Source organism: Nasonia vitripennis (genome assembly GCF_009193385.2).
Source record: "Nasonia vitripennis strain AsymCx chromosome 2 unlocalized genomic scaffold, Nvit_psr_1.1 chr2_random0002, whole genome shotgun sequence".
NCBI lineage: Eukaryota > Metazoa > Arthropoda > Insecta > Hymenoptera > Pteromalidae > Nasonia > Nasonia vitripennis.
Genome location: NW_022279608.1, coordinates 343523 through 357417, shown reverse-complemented (window position 1 = coordinate 357417; position 13895 = coordinate 343523). Strand labels below are relative to the sequence as shown.

Sequence of the window (13895 nt, the reverse complement as noted above, 5' to 3'; positions counted from 1 at the left end):
GGCAGAGGGAAAGCATGCCTCACTCAAAGACAGGTTGAAAATTTGACAGATTAAAGGAGTGAGTATTGGTAGTGCTTTAGAGATTACAACCTGTGGGATGCCATCGCTTCCCCTGGCCTGGGTATTGAAATGTGAAACTGCAGCTAACACGTCCGATTCTGTGATGGCCCTGAAGATAAAGTGTTCAGGGAGGTCTAGACTCTCGAGGGTCCGCAGATACTCCTCGACAGATGGAGCTTGAGGGTCATTTGAGATGGAACTGAAGTGTTCGTTGAGAGCATCTGGAGAGAACCGAGCAGGTGGAGAAGATTTAGAGGTGGTAATGCCAAGATTTTCAAGTTCTCTCCATATCTCTGCAACGTCGGTTAGAGTAGACAAGCGTGAATAATAGTAATTCAGCCTGGCTTCCTCGACCCGTTGATGAGCGGCATCCCTTGCGATTCTATAAAAGTATAGATCCCAAGGTAGACGACTTCTGCGAAAACGCCTGTAGAGCCTATTCCTTTCAGTTAAAAGGTCACGAAGAGCCGCGGTGAACCACGGGTGACGTTTACGTCCAGGTGTCACAGTCTTTAATGGGGCGAGATGATTTATGGCTTTTGTGATGTTTTCGTTGAGGATGGTGATGCATTCGTCAAGTGATGGTGTGGTGAAGGATGACCAGTCGCATGCGCTAAGGAAGTCCCTTAGCTTCTCAGCACAGATTCCTTTGTAGTTTCTGTAAGTGTAGGTATTAGGTACGTAGCGTGGAATCTGTACGTCGAGTGTGGCTGTAATAAGGTCATGTCCATTAATGAAAGGTGTGTCAGTCTTCCAGTATGAGAGCAGGCGATCCTGCTCATCGATTAAGCAAAGGTCAAGCCAGGTGTCAGAGTCTTGTCTATGATGAGTTGCACCATATGGCACAGAAATAAGGGAGTTCTCGTCGATGAAAGCCTTGATGAAATTGGCGTCTTCAGACGAGGAAAGTTGGTCAGCATTGAAATCACCCATGATGACCTTCGTGGAGTAGTTGTGCATGTGTGTTGTTAGTTGCTCAATAAAGTTAGATCCCTGGATAAAGGGAGAATGAGGAGGGCGATACACAACCCCCACGAAGATGGGCGATATTCCCTTAGCTGTGATTTCACAGAAAAGATACTCCGGCTTACCTGGTTTGCCCGACCATTCACCATCAGATGACGAGATGATACAAGCTGTCAGTGAGTGATGGATGTAGAGAGCCACACCTCCACCGTTCCTGTTTCTGTCCCGTCTGTAAAGAGTGTAATCGTCCAGTGAAGGGATGGACGATATCTTGTCGCTTAGCCAGGTCTCGGTCACAGCCACTACGTGGAAGGGGGAACGAGTGGACAAGAAGAACCTGATCATCTCAATGTGACCCGTAAGGGAGTTCGCATTGAGATGACAGACCCTGAGACCCCCAGACAGAGACGCTTTAGATGTAGATGTGGATGTGTTTGATGTTTTAGACGGTGGTTTTGGTGGAATGATGTGTAAGTGTTTTAATGTGTGGTGTCCGTGTTGGCTATTGGCGGTGTTCGGGCTAAAAAATCTTCCAGATCAGCCTCTGTACTGATGATGGTGGCCCGTTCATTGTCTTCGCCAGAACGGATGAGGATCCTACCATCCCTCACAAAAGAGCGGCATCCTTTCCTCCTCTTTGCCTCCAGCCTTGCCCTGATTCGCAGCTTGTGAATATCTGGAGGAAGCAGCTCATTTATATTGATGAGTCCCTGATGGTCTGGACAGAGAGCTCTCGCTTCCTCCAGTAGCGCAGCATCCAGTTCACTAGTGTGAAGTTTGCGCTTCCTGGCTTTGGCCACTATGATGGAGCGGGCCAGTGCACTGGAAGAGAGGGTGACAGCAAGTGGTGGAAGTCTGCTGTCACCCGGCGCACTGATGTTCGTTGTGTCCAGTCTCCCCATGATCCTGACGGACGCCACATCCCGCTTCAGGACCGTGGGATCCAGTGCAGCCAGGACCGAGTAGGCCAGGAGCTGCAGTGATGTCTCCTGGGTGTAGCCCAGGCCGGTGATCACCACCACGTTGTTGGAAGTACGCTCCTGCTTCCTCTTTAAATCGGCCAGCTCGCTGCGGATGGTATTGAGCTCCTCCGAGGCCGGCGCAATGCTGTTGTTCTGCTGCTCTACAGGGCTCGACGACAACTGTTGAATTTGTGCCTGCAGCTCAGAGATGGAGGACTCGGCTTTACTTAGCCGAGTGTTGAGCGCAGGCAAGTCGTCAAGGGCTTTGAGGCGTTTCTCAAGCGGGCCAAGTCGCTTCTCGATTTTTGAGACCCGTTCAGACACGGTGTTTTGCGCCTGAAGGGCCTCATTTTGGACCCGCTTGATATCATCCAGTGCCGCAATGATGTCCTTGAGGGACGCCTCGATTGACGCCTGTGTCCTCGCCGGCGACTGCGCTCTGGAGCCGGCAAGAGATGGAGGCGCAGACCTATTCTTCTTGGGCACACCTGTTAAAGGAGTGCCCTTGGTGGATGTGCTTGCCGTTGCCGCTGTCGCTGCCGCTGCCCTTGCCCTCGTCTGCGTGGTCTTGGGCGTGCCGACGTCTGTATATTCTGCTGCACAGGCAGCACAGACGAGTGTGGCATCATTCCCCACCATTATGGACCGAAATGAGACACATATGGTGTGGAAATGGTCATTGCACAACTCGCATGTCTTCATTCTTCCCCTGGCTGCTTTGTTGCATTGAGCACACATAACAGGTGTTTCGGCACTTTTTCCACCAATTTCGCTCATTCTGGACGAGGTTATGTCACTGTCGATAACTTACTGACAGTCGATAAAGTAGAGTATGTTGGAGGATAATAGCTGGTGGTAAGTTATCGACTGTTTTTGATGGTAGCGACGCTGACGGAGGAAAGAGAGACGCCGTGCAGCGAGGAGAAAAGCCGTGTGTGTTTGCAGGTTATGTTTCAGCGACAGATGTTGTAGCAGGAAAAAAAGCAGAGTAGTAGATTGCAGCCTCCAGTGAATAATATGTCACAATGAAGGTTGCAGAATAGCGCATGCAACAGACTACAAAAGAATAGGCCCGAAGGCAACGTGCGGCAGTAAGAGTGCAGAGAAAAATGAGTAAAGCAAAGCAGGACTATATGTACTCACGTGAAGTTGGCAGAGGAGAGAGAGAGAGAGAGAGAGAGAGAGAGAGAGAGAGAGAGAGAGAGAGAGAGAGAGAGAGAGAGCGAGAGAGAGAGAGAGAAAGGTGTATAATAATACGAGTAATACGACTGCTATTCGATCGACTAACGTACATGTGCCCGCGCAAATTTCATTATAAGTCTTTTTTACCGCACTCGGGCGCGCGTAGAGTGAAATAAGGGCTAAGCCACAAGCTCAGCAATAGCAGCCGTAACAGCATCAGATTGTGCGGGATCATAGAAGTGTATAACGACGAAAATGAATGTTACTATTATTATATACACATCTTATTAGTAGTGGGTGGCTGAGTTTGAATCCGGCGCGAGCACATGATACGCACCGAGGTGCAATTAATAGGAATATACTGTGAAACACGGCGGTGCACTGCTGTATATTATTCAAGCATTTTTTTCTTAAAGCTCCAAAGCAGCTTGCAGAGATTGACGGCTGAATTATACATCGAAGCTCACGCTGCAGAGGTAATAGCTAAACCGCGACGTCGTGAAAAATGCGCTCCTCTTTCTTCGCGCAACGTATAGAATATTTACATACTAAAACTTTCAGATTATACGATATCGTGTGGTTCTCTATATTATTCTACTAATTGAAATTTACACCGATAATGATGGAGGACAATGACAATGACTTTGTTCGTAATATTATTAATGAAGCACAGGAATTAATAAATAGATTTATATCAACAATCTTGAAAAAAATATTTACGGGATACATCAAATCCTTTCCTGATGCCTGCAGATATTTTCATGTGGTATTATAGGTGTATATTTTTAAAACTTATATATATTTATATTGTTGCTATTAAATCAACGATTGGCTTTTATACATTTTATTTTGTATGACTTATGTTTAGAATGCCGCCTCATGTTGTAATGATCTTAATAGATCTCTTACAAGATAGGATGCATCATGAACGACATTCAATACCAATTCATCTAGTGGTTCTATCAATGCTGAGGTTTTTTGCTGAAGGTAGCTTCCAAAAAGGATTTTCCAATAAATACCGACATCCTATGGGACAGGCCACAGCAAGCCGTTATCTTGATACCTTTCTACAAGCAATATTGCAGTTGACACCACAGTTTATTCAATTTCCTACTTCACAACAAGAAAGACAACAAATTAGTGCTCAGTAGGTAAAGAATAATTATTATGATTATTATTATTTATTATTATACTGTTTTCTTTTATTTCAGATTTCAAAGGACGATAAGAATTCCTGGTGTTATTGGATTAGTTGATGGTTTTATAGTTTGCATGAAACGTCCTTCTGAAAATGAAGAGGCTTTTTTTAATTACAGGCATGGGCCAGGAATGAATGTCCAAATTGTAAGTTAAATCCAAAGTTTGTATTAAATGGATCCAAACGTCAATTTGAATCAAGATTTCGCACCATAAAATGGTAGACAACAAAAAAAACTAATTTACTTATAACAAATATATGTCAATTTTTTACAGAAAAAAGTTTGGATTCAAAGTGACTGTCAAGCCTCCTCGATTTTTATACAATACTGTCTTTTATACATTTCTAAATTTCTAAATGTTTGTAACAGATTGCAGACTGTAATTATCTAATTAGGGGTATCCGTATCATTCCCGGAAGTAACAACGACCAGTTTAACTGGAATTTCAGTCAAGCTCGTGAGTACATGGAATATCTAAGAAACAATCCAGAAATTGTACAAAATGAAGGACTTTATTATATCCTTGGTAATTATAATTATTAAAAAGACTTTTATAATCTAAAAAACTGATATTTTTACTACTATTGTTTTGACTATTTAGGAGATAGTGGATACGCTAGATCTTCAACATTGTTGACTCCAATTCTTGATGCTCCAGAAGGAACCCCAGCACATGTTTATACTGAAGAACACGTACACACACGGTGCAAAGTAGAGCAAACCATTGGAATTTTTACAGGCACATGGAAAGTGATAAGTAGATCCAGAAAACTGTATTACAGACCACGCAAAGTTTGGATGCTTATAATGCAGCTGCGATCTTACACAATTTTAGATTAATGCATGGGTAAGTAAAAACAAAAAAGAAATTATAAATTTAATTTTTCTAATTACAAAAAGGTGTTACTTGCAGAGCATCTTTTGATATTCGCAATAATAACATTCATATGAACAATGATGAAAATAATGACATTCAATTTCAATTTCCCAATGGGCAAGAAGAAATTGATGGTATACTGCGTTTGTATTACAATGCCTAATATTTTATTTTGTATAATACAACGAAATCTGAAGAGGATACAGCCTAGTGCAATGCAAGTAAATAATCAACGCATGCTTAATTTTAAGAATTTTAATTTTATATTTTGAAAAAAATTGTTTGCCATAAGTAATATGTGCGTAGCATCTTAACATATTTTATAATAAAAACTGTTATACGTGGCAATAGAAATAAATTTTCTCATTTCAACCAAATGTAGTTTTTTTCCTCTGCCAGTTGTTGATGTGTTTTCTGTAAACGATAATTGGCATAAACATCATTGCAGTATTATTTTATTTATAAGTATAAATTGAACATGAATTTAATTTCACATATCTCAGTATTCCTATCAGGAAAGCTTTGATGGTGTGCTGGTAATGGATAGAACCTTCTACTTTGACATGCAAATCTTTTATTCCAATAACTTCGCAAGCACATTTGATAGCTCTGTGTCAAACCAGGCCATAGCCTTCTGGTTTCTTTGTAACAAATAGTTTAGTGGATCCAAACTGAGTGAAAAAGTCATGAAACACTGAAAGCAGCAAATTCAAGAATTAATTTAATGACAAGACTTGAAGGGAATATGACTGATTACCTGTGTGATTTTTCACAGTGGAACATGCATTAATTCGAATCCAGCTCTGTTTCTGGCCAATGCAAAGCTGTTCTTCCGTCAGCTAACTTGCCCAAGGCAATACCGCATAATCCATTCTTGTTACCAGTGACGACAAATGAGCTGTAGGATCTTTTCCGTCCCAACTTTCCTGTCATATGAGCTACCATCTTGCGCTCTATTACTTTGGATTCAAAGCCTTCAAAAACCTCTGCAGAAATTTCAGAGATCAAAAGACTTGTTATCTCATAAACATGAATTTAAATATTCAAAAGACATTGACAAATGAACCGTACCATCGTTTACGGATCTGGTGGGCCGGTACTTCTGCCACCCTTTTTTGCACTGGTCCATCCTCTTTCCAACGGATGAATCCTCCTAGATCTCCGGTTCTGCAGAGAATCTCGTATTTTGATAAGCTTGGCTTCTCTCTCAGTGTCTTCTGGAAGCTTTTGCTGTTACATGACCGTTGATTCTCTCACAATGGCATCTTAACATATTTTATAATAAAAACTGTTATACGTAGCAATAAAAATAAAAGTGAATTGAACATTTGTTTTGTTTATTTTATCTGTGAGAAGGCTACATGTACAAATTTTTTTGACTAATCATAGTTAATAAGAGTGTTTTGATTTGGTAACACTTTGGTGCATCTTATGAAAAAGAATGACTATACCATGTGAACTAGAGTCCAAATTAAACTCTGATGAATCTGCTCCAAGAACCACCATTACGTATAGTAGGATGCGCTCTCTGTTATCCATGCCTTTCCTTGATTTCCTTGGCTTTTTCAGTTTCAATTTTTGTCTCTCATGTAAGGGAGTATTGATGTATCCTTTTTACCTACAATAATTTATATGTGTAATTTCATTGATTTTCATAATAATAGCTCTTTATCAAAGAGATTTACCAAGAATACTTGTAGGGATATTCCTCAAGTGCAGAGGAACTGGTAGCTGTGCGTCTTTGTAGTTTGCTACAACATGATGTGCTGCCCTGAGAGAATCCTCCATGAGACGTGATTTTGGAGCTCTGGCTAAGTATATTGCGCATTGAGCTAATAATACATCACACTCAGGCATGCCTAGCATTTTACAGCTCTGCATTGTATGCATAGCCACACCTGAAGAAAAATCGATACACGAAAAAATTTGATAAACTGCAACATTCTCTAGTTTTACATATTATCATGTTAATTACCCAAGGCTTTTGGATCTTCTAAGCCAATGTCTTCAGTAGCCATCCTTACCAGTCTTCTAACAATATAGACAGGATATTTTCCAGCAGCCATCATCCAATACAAGGCAGCATTGTCATCACTTGCCCTGATTGTTGTTGATGGAAGCATTCGGAGGTTTTTCAAAATCATGTACAGCTCCACCAGCAGCTTTAATAGCTCTTATTAAAATTTCAGTTAGATTTTCAATTGTCAATTTCTCTAAAACTATGACACGGTATCGGCATAAGAGGGCTGCATTCAAGCTGAATGATGGATTTTCAGTGGTTGCTCCAATGTTACGTCATAGATAATATATAATATATATATATATATATATATATATATATATATATATAAGAAAAATATAAAAATTTTAAAATAAATAAAATGTAGACGCAGCTGCGTTCAAAAAAAAAATGTATGTACCGTAGGGCTTAAGAGCAGGTGAGCGTCCGGACAGTGCAATTAGGCAGTCCGAGGAAATAGTCATTAAGAGCGAGCGTAGGTATAGCGATTGGGATCGGTATACGGCGGGCAGCGGCCCAATCGTAAAATGTGTGCGCAGATAAGTAGATAGGCTATAGGCATACCAGAACATAGGCATACTAAAACACCCACTCTCCTCTCAGAGTGTTTTGGTACCCGATGAAAGAGGAGGGATCCCCTCTCTCTCCAAGATACTAGAACACCCTCTCTCCTCTCAGGGAAAGATTGCAGCCCTCCCAAAAGAGAGGGAAGCGCCTACATTTGCTTGGAAAAGCTCCTCCTTCTCTGATTTTCGAGAAACGTATGAAAAGCGAAGGTGGTGGAAAGTGTGTAAATGCATCCTTATAAGATAGCAGTCAAAGCTAATAAATTTATCGGAGAAAAATAAATCCCGCTTTCTCACAGTTTAAATTGAAAGATAATAACAAGAATAATAAGCACATCTGCTCGCTCTCGTGAAGTGATGAACCCTCAATTTATCATAAATTAAACTCCTTTGTCATTAAAATATTAAAAGTCAATACAGTATAGTGATAGATATTAGAACTAGATATAGATAGACTAGAGTAAGATTAGACTGGACCATCTTACACAATAGACTGGAAACATAGAATGAGCCTGCCTCATGTTCTCAAACTGAACAGGATACATGTCATAGAATAGAATAGAATAGGATAAATTAGAAAAACTATGACATATCAAATCCAAACAACATACTTATTGCTAATTAAATCAACAGGTGCTGACATGGATGAGTTCCGTCAAATCATTCTGAGAGAGTGGAATATTTCCGAGGCCCAAGAGGCGCCAGGGGATGTTTACAACGAACCAACAGTCACGCTCTTCCGAAGACCGGATGGATCCTTGTTCTTCTGGAGGACGGACCAACAACTGAGACGATTCGACGAGTCTCTTTCCAAAGAGGAGAGAGCTCAGATTGAAAGGTGCTGGCCAGCCAGCAAAAGATTCTTCGATTTCGAACTGAATTATCAGCAGGCGTATGTCACGAGACAAGACGTACAAGACATGATTGATGGCTAAACTCAGACAATTCTTGGCAGCATTCAAGAAATGGTCAGACAGCTGACAACACCTGATCTGGAGAAACTCAAGGGTTCTGCACAAGCTCGTGCTAAGCCTACATCCTCAAAGGAGAATGATACTTGCTTCGCAGGTCTCACGCACCCAGCTGGTGAGACAGCCGCAAGCTCGCGGAGCGCAGGCCGGCCAAAATCTGTCCCCAAGATAGTTCGTAATGAAGTCATCCCAAAACAAAACCAGCTCCGGTTCACCTCGACTCCGGTTACTACCTCGGCTACAAACACGGTTGACAGGGATGATCTTCTGTCGATGAACATAAATCTTGGTACGTCCGTCGAACAATCTAACCAGAGGAACCACGGCAGATGGGACTTAGACGCAGAGGATCCCTAGGACTCAGATTCTGAGAGTAAACAAACATTGGGTGCGAAAGGTTCCTTTGAGAAAGGATCACGTGATGGTAACGCTCTGCTCAAAACTGGATTTGCAGGAGATGGAAGATTCGAAAGTGAATCTCAGAACTACAGAGATCGAGTAAATAACAAAAATAGAATATATAATAATCCTAATTATGACAGTAACCCAGCGGCGTTGATCAATGATCTGATTGAGAACAAAGTCAAAGTACTTCTGAATGAAAAAGAAAAGAGTTCAAATGACAACAGCCTTTTGAATTTATCTGAACAGTTAAAAAACGAAATCTCCGGAAGAGATAATCAAATGTTCAGAAATTATAAATTAACCTCGAGTTGTAAATTTGAAATGTTTGAAGATTCCTTAAAATCCGAACTCAGGATTAAAAAATTACTGTATATTGTAGAACTAGTATCTGACAATTTGCACTTAGAACAAAAGGTCACAGATGACAAGTTCAAAGTCAGAGACATAATCATTAATAGAATAGATACAGTTTATTACAACAAAATAATAAATCTTTCTGAACCTAAAGAAGTTCTAGCAAAACTAAAAGAAGTCAAACGATACGAATCACGTATGACTACAATCACAGCTCGAGACGATCTTTCAAAAATGATATATCTTCCTGACAAAGAGTCAGCTTCTGACTTTTATGATAAATTTCAAGAGAAAGTTAGAGCGTTTGAGAGTATACCAGATGCTGGTGAACTCGCTGAAAAGGATAAAAGAGACTATTTGATTAAAGCTGTGTCGGAAGCAGTACCTGAAATAGTAACTGCAAATGCCTTGTACAAAGCGGCGACGTCCAAACCAATGTCGTGCGGAGAACTGAAAGATTATCTGTCAAATGTCAAATCGAAGATCAAACATTTTTTTTTTCTTTAACTATATATATGTTATACCTATCTTATAATCCATTTAAACCTTAATATTGGTGAAAGTAAGATTTCGACACCCATATATATATATATATATATATATATATATATATATATATATATATAGACATTATAATATTATACGAATAATATTATATTATTTTTTAGATAATAGTTATCTTCTAAAAGTTAAATCTTTCGATCATATAAAATTATGGAGTGAAGAAATGGAACTAGAAGATCTGATTATTGGTTCTGAAATTTTTATCATAAAGGTAACATTTTTAAATCATCTATTATAAAATATTTTGGTTATTAAGTAAAAAAATGAATTTCTATTTGAATACCAAATTGATTTATTTACATTAATTTCAGAATATGATTTCAAGATTAAATTCCAAAAAAAATCTACTATCTAAATTGACTATCTACAGATGAACTGTCCTTTTTTAATTATTTACAATACTTTTATATAAATAAATATTTACATTTTTTATACTTAATTTATTATTTATCAATACAATATAATAAAAACCAAAATTTGGGGGTTGGCGAGCGGAGCGAGCAGGGGGGTACCCCCATAGTATATATATATATATATATATACTATGTGCTTATACACACACATATACACACACTAACCAATACTAATCATGTGTGCTATGCTCTATGCCTTTTTAACTGTCACGGCCCTAGCGCGCAAGAGACAATGGTGGATTAAGGTATACGTTTAGAGATTGATAGTTGAATCTCTTAGGAGATAAGGTAGGAAAGGACGAACAGACGGGGTACAGAGGGTAATGATAATACTGAGTGCTGATTGTGACTAGATTATATTAAGTTATGTACAAGATGACTAGGTCTGTTCGCACTGGCGGCCAGGCCGTGACTTATTCACGAAAGTGACTAAGCTTACAAGCTCCCCTCGCGCTTGCCACGTCATGGTGCCTCGCTAGGCAGCGCGTTAGGCCGCTTGTGGTGAGCTCCGTGAACTGTACGATTGACTTTCGCGAATCGATATAAAAAAAATTTCTATAATTGCGGAATCATTTGCAAAGTTTGCAAATGCAAGTCCGAAAATTGTGGGAGCCTTAGTTTATTTATAAAAAATAAAAAACCTTTCGAGTCTCGAGAATCCCTATATTCACGAATTATTCGTCAGGTGCTACATAGCCTGGGGGTGAAACTAACACCAATCGTTTGCAAATTAATTGCGGATTATGAAAATAAGCTTGTTTTTACATAATTCGGCTTATAAGTTAAGTTATAAATTAATTAAGTTAAGCGAGTTCAGCTCGTCTAGTCGGCTGGATAAGGCGGATATACATGTGCTCATGTTTTCTGTGCAACCTAACCTCTTAGACTCACCTCCAAAGTGCAAACTCGAATGTGTAATTTATTGGAAGTGCATACTTATCTAGGGTAAAAACTATTATGAAAAGTTCTCCACAAGTAGAAGCTATTGGCCAAGATTGTCTGTTTTTAGTAGCAAAAGCAACTGTAAGAGTCTTTTATAGATAAGTTCAATACGTTCATTAAGAAGTGAATACACATAATTGACTTGATATTACGTCTAATCTTTAATTATTCTTTTATTTTAGGAATTGTTTGTGCATTATTTGTCTCAAGAAGCCCATCAAAAGTCCAATATAGATAATAATTTGGAGTACAAACATTTAGCAGATAAAAAGTACAAACCATCTCATGGTCAATCACCTTTGCATCTAGCTGCAGCTTATGGACATCATGATGTTGCAAAATTGCTCTTGAATTATGGTGCTGATCCTAATGCAAGTGAAGATGTAAGTTGTATTTTTTTTTTTTATAAATTTTATTAGAGAAATAATTGTTCTATTTTATAAATGCTTAATATATACATATTTTCATATTCAATTTAATTGTACATTTATGAAAAAGTTAATAATAAAATAGTATGATACATTGTTGATTTTATGCAGGAGGGAAACACACATTTGATTTATGGAGCGCAAGGTGATCATCCACATGTTTGTTATGAACTTTTGACAAGAGGTGCGGATATAGCAATGACTAATGCCAATGGACTTAATGCTTACAAAGCAGCTATACTCAAAAATGCATCAACAATTATTATATTATTAAATTATTATACACTGATGATAAAAATAATCTACACATAGATACTCATATTTCATTTTTGTTTCAGCTAAAGCAGTAATTGAAAATTTTCTTGTACACAAAATTGTAAACTTATCACCAGATATATTTTAGTAATAAATAATGTAAATAAACATAGTAATCTTACTTCAATTGAACCAATATATGGATAGCTTTGGATATGAATGATAATACCCCAAGATGCAAAACAAATATTTTGCTGATATTGTCTTATCACTGTCCTTATTTAATATTCTAGTCAACTTTTAACATCACGTAGTTGGAACTTCTTGTGACGGTTTTGAAGGATTATGATACAGACTAGCCATGGCCTCTTGTAATGCTCTCAAACAAGCAATATTGGCTCCAAATCCACCAGCCGTTTCTACTTCAGTCTCTTTTCTAACATTAGAAATATAGCCCCGTGTCTGCACCTCTCTTAATCCTGGAGGAGTTGGTCCTTCGATTTCTTGAGTGATAGGGACGTACTGATAAGTGGGACCCTCATCCATTTTAGGCAATGGAACAAAACCTGTACTATTCTGTTGTCCAAACGTAATGCCTGTACTGAAGCCTGTTGCCTTAGTTGCTAGATTAAAATATAGTTGTGAACTTTAAATTTATACGATTATAATGCTTATATGTTTCTGTGTTACATACCTCACATCCCATCTGTTTATATACAATAGAACCGATTAGTTCTTCATAAAATTCTCCAACACTTCTGGTCCACGTATAACAAGAGCTGGATGTTCTTCTTCTGGTATTAAAGGTAGTTACATAATTGTAAAGGATGGCTAAAAAGTCATGTTCGGATTCAATAGATTTAGAATGGGAGCTATTAAGAAAATTCTGGAATGCTTGTACTGTATAATAAGCTGTTGTAAAAATTTCTAATATGTAATCAAAATAGCTGGATGTTTTAATAACTTGGCTCACTCCATGTATCTTTTTGGGTACAAACTCATTATAATTTTGTATGACTTTACTTTTTGTAGGTTTCTGTAATGGTTTTTGGTTAATCAGATGAATTTGTTCACAAGGTTGAAGATATTTTCCTCTTTTATGAACTTCTTTGATTGGCAAGCTTAATTCTTTTTTATAGACTTGTGGCAAATCCTTGGGCAAATCACTATGCAAAGTACGGTCTTTCAATGATGCAAATGAAATTTTTTTCTGGTTGAGTACTTCTGGGGATGATGTAAATGTCTTGATATCGTGTTCGAAATTAACATAAGAACTATCTTGATTTTCATAATTTTGAAGCGATGACATGGTAGATATAAGAATGTTGTTTTTGAATTTGATTGCAGTCGTATTCAAATTTGCACCTTTTATTTTAGTGTCACATTCAGTTTTCATTTGTATGTCATCATTTATAAAAGTTTCACAAATTGAATTAATGAGCGTACTCACTTCTACTTGAGTAAATTCTACTTCTTTATCACTGCATTCATCTATAGAACTAATTTCATCCTTATCACTATTATCTGAATCTTCACTGTCTTCGCTAGAACTATTATTGAATTCTAACTCTATTGGTTGGTTTAAGCCTCTCCAATTTTCTTCATGATACATGTGACTGATTTCCGGATTGAATTTTGGTAATTTTGTTATCTTTTTTGTAACTGTTGAATCAATAGCTGTTTCTAATAAAATATTAACATATTCTATATTTTCCAATAGATACGTGTCTA

The 13895-nt window shown here is 38.3% G+C and overlaps 2 protein-coding genes across 2 annotated transcripts; one reads left to right on the top strand and one right to left on the bottom strand.

Moving 5' to 3' along the window:
- Nucleotides 1-4006: 4006 nt before the first annotated feature.
- Nucleotides 4007-5387, top strand: LOC103315538 (putative nuclease HARBI1). The gene is made up of 5 exons (XM_031923941.2): nucleotides 4007-4317; nucleotides 4382-4514; nucleotides 4739-4895; nucleotides 4971-5216; nucleotides 5283-5387. Exons 1-4 carry the CDS (start codon nucleotides 4031-4033, stop codon nucleotides 5207-5209), a joined length of 816 nt encoding a protein of 271 aa, XP_031779801.1. The 5' UTR covers nucleotides 4007-4030; the 3' UTR covers nucleotides 5210-5216; nucleotides 5283-5387.
- LOC107981395 (putative 28S ribosomal protein S5, mitochondrial) lies at nucleotides 5382-6479 on the bottom strand (the record flags this gene model as incomplete). Its single annotated transcript, XM_031923914.2, is given in 5 exon segments — nucleotides 5382-5630; nucleotides 5633-5660; nucleotides 5741-5940; nucleotides 6095-6230; nucleotides 6327-6479. Coding segments are annotated over 5 exon segments (591 nt in total), but the record flags the coding sequence as incomplete, so codon positions are not given.
- Between the last annotated feature and the right edge of the window lie 7416 nt (nucleotides 6480-13895).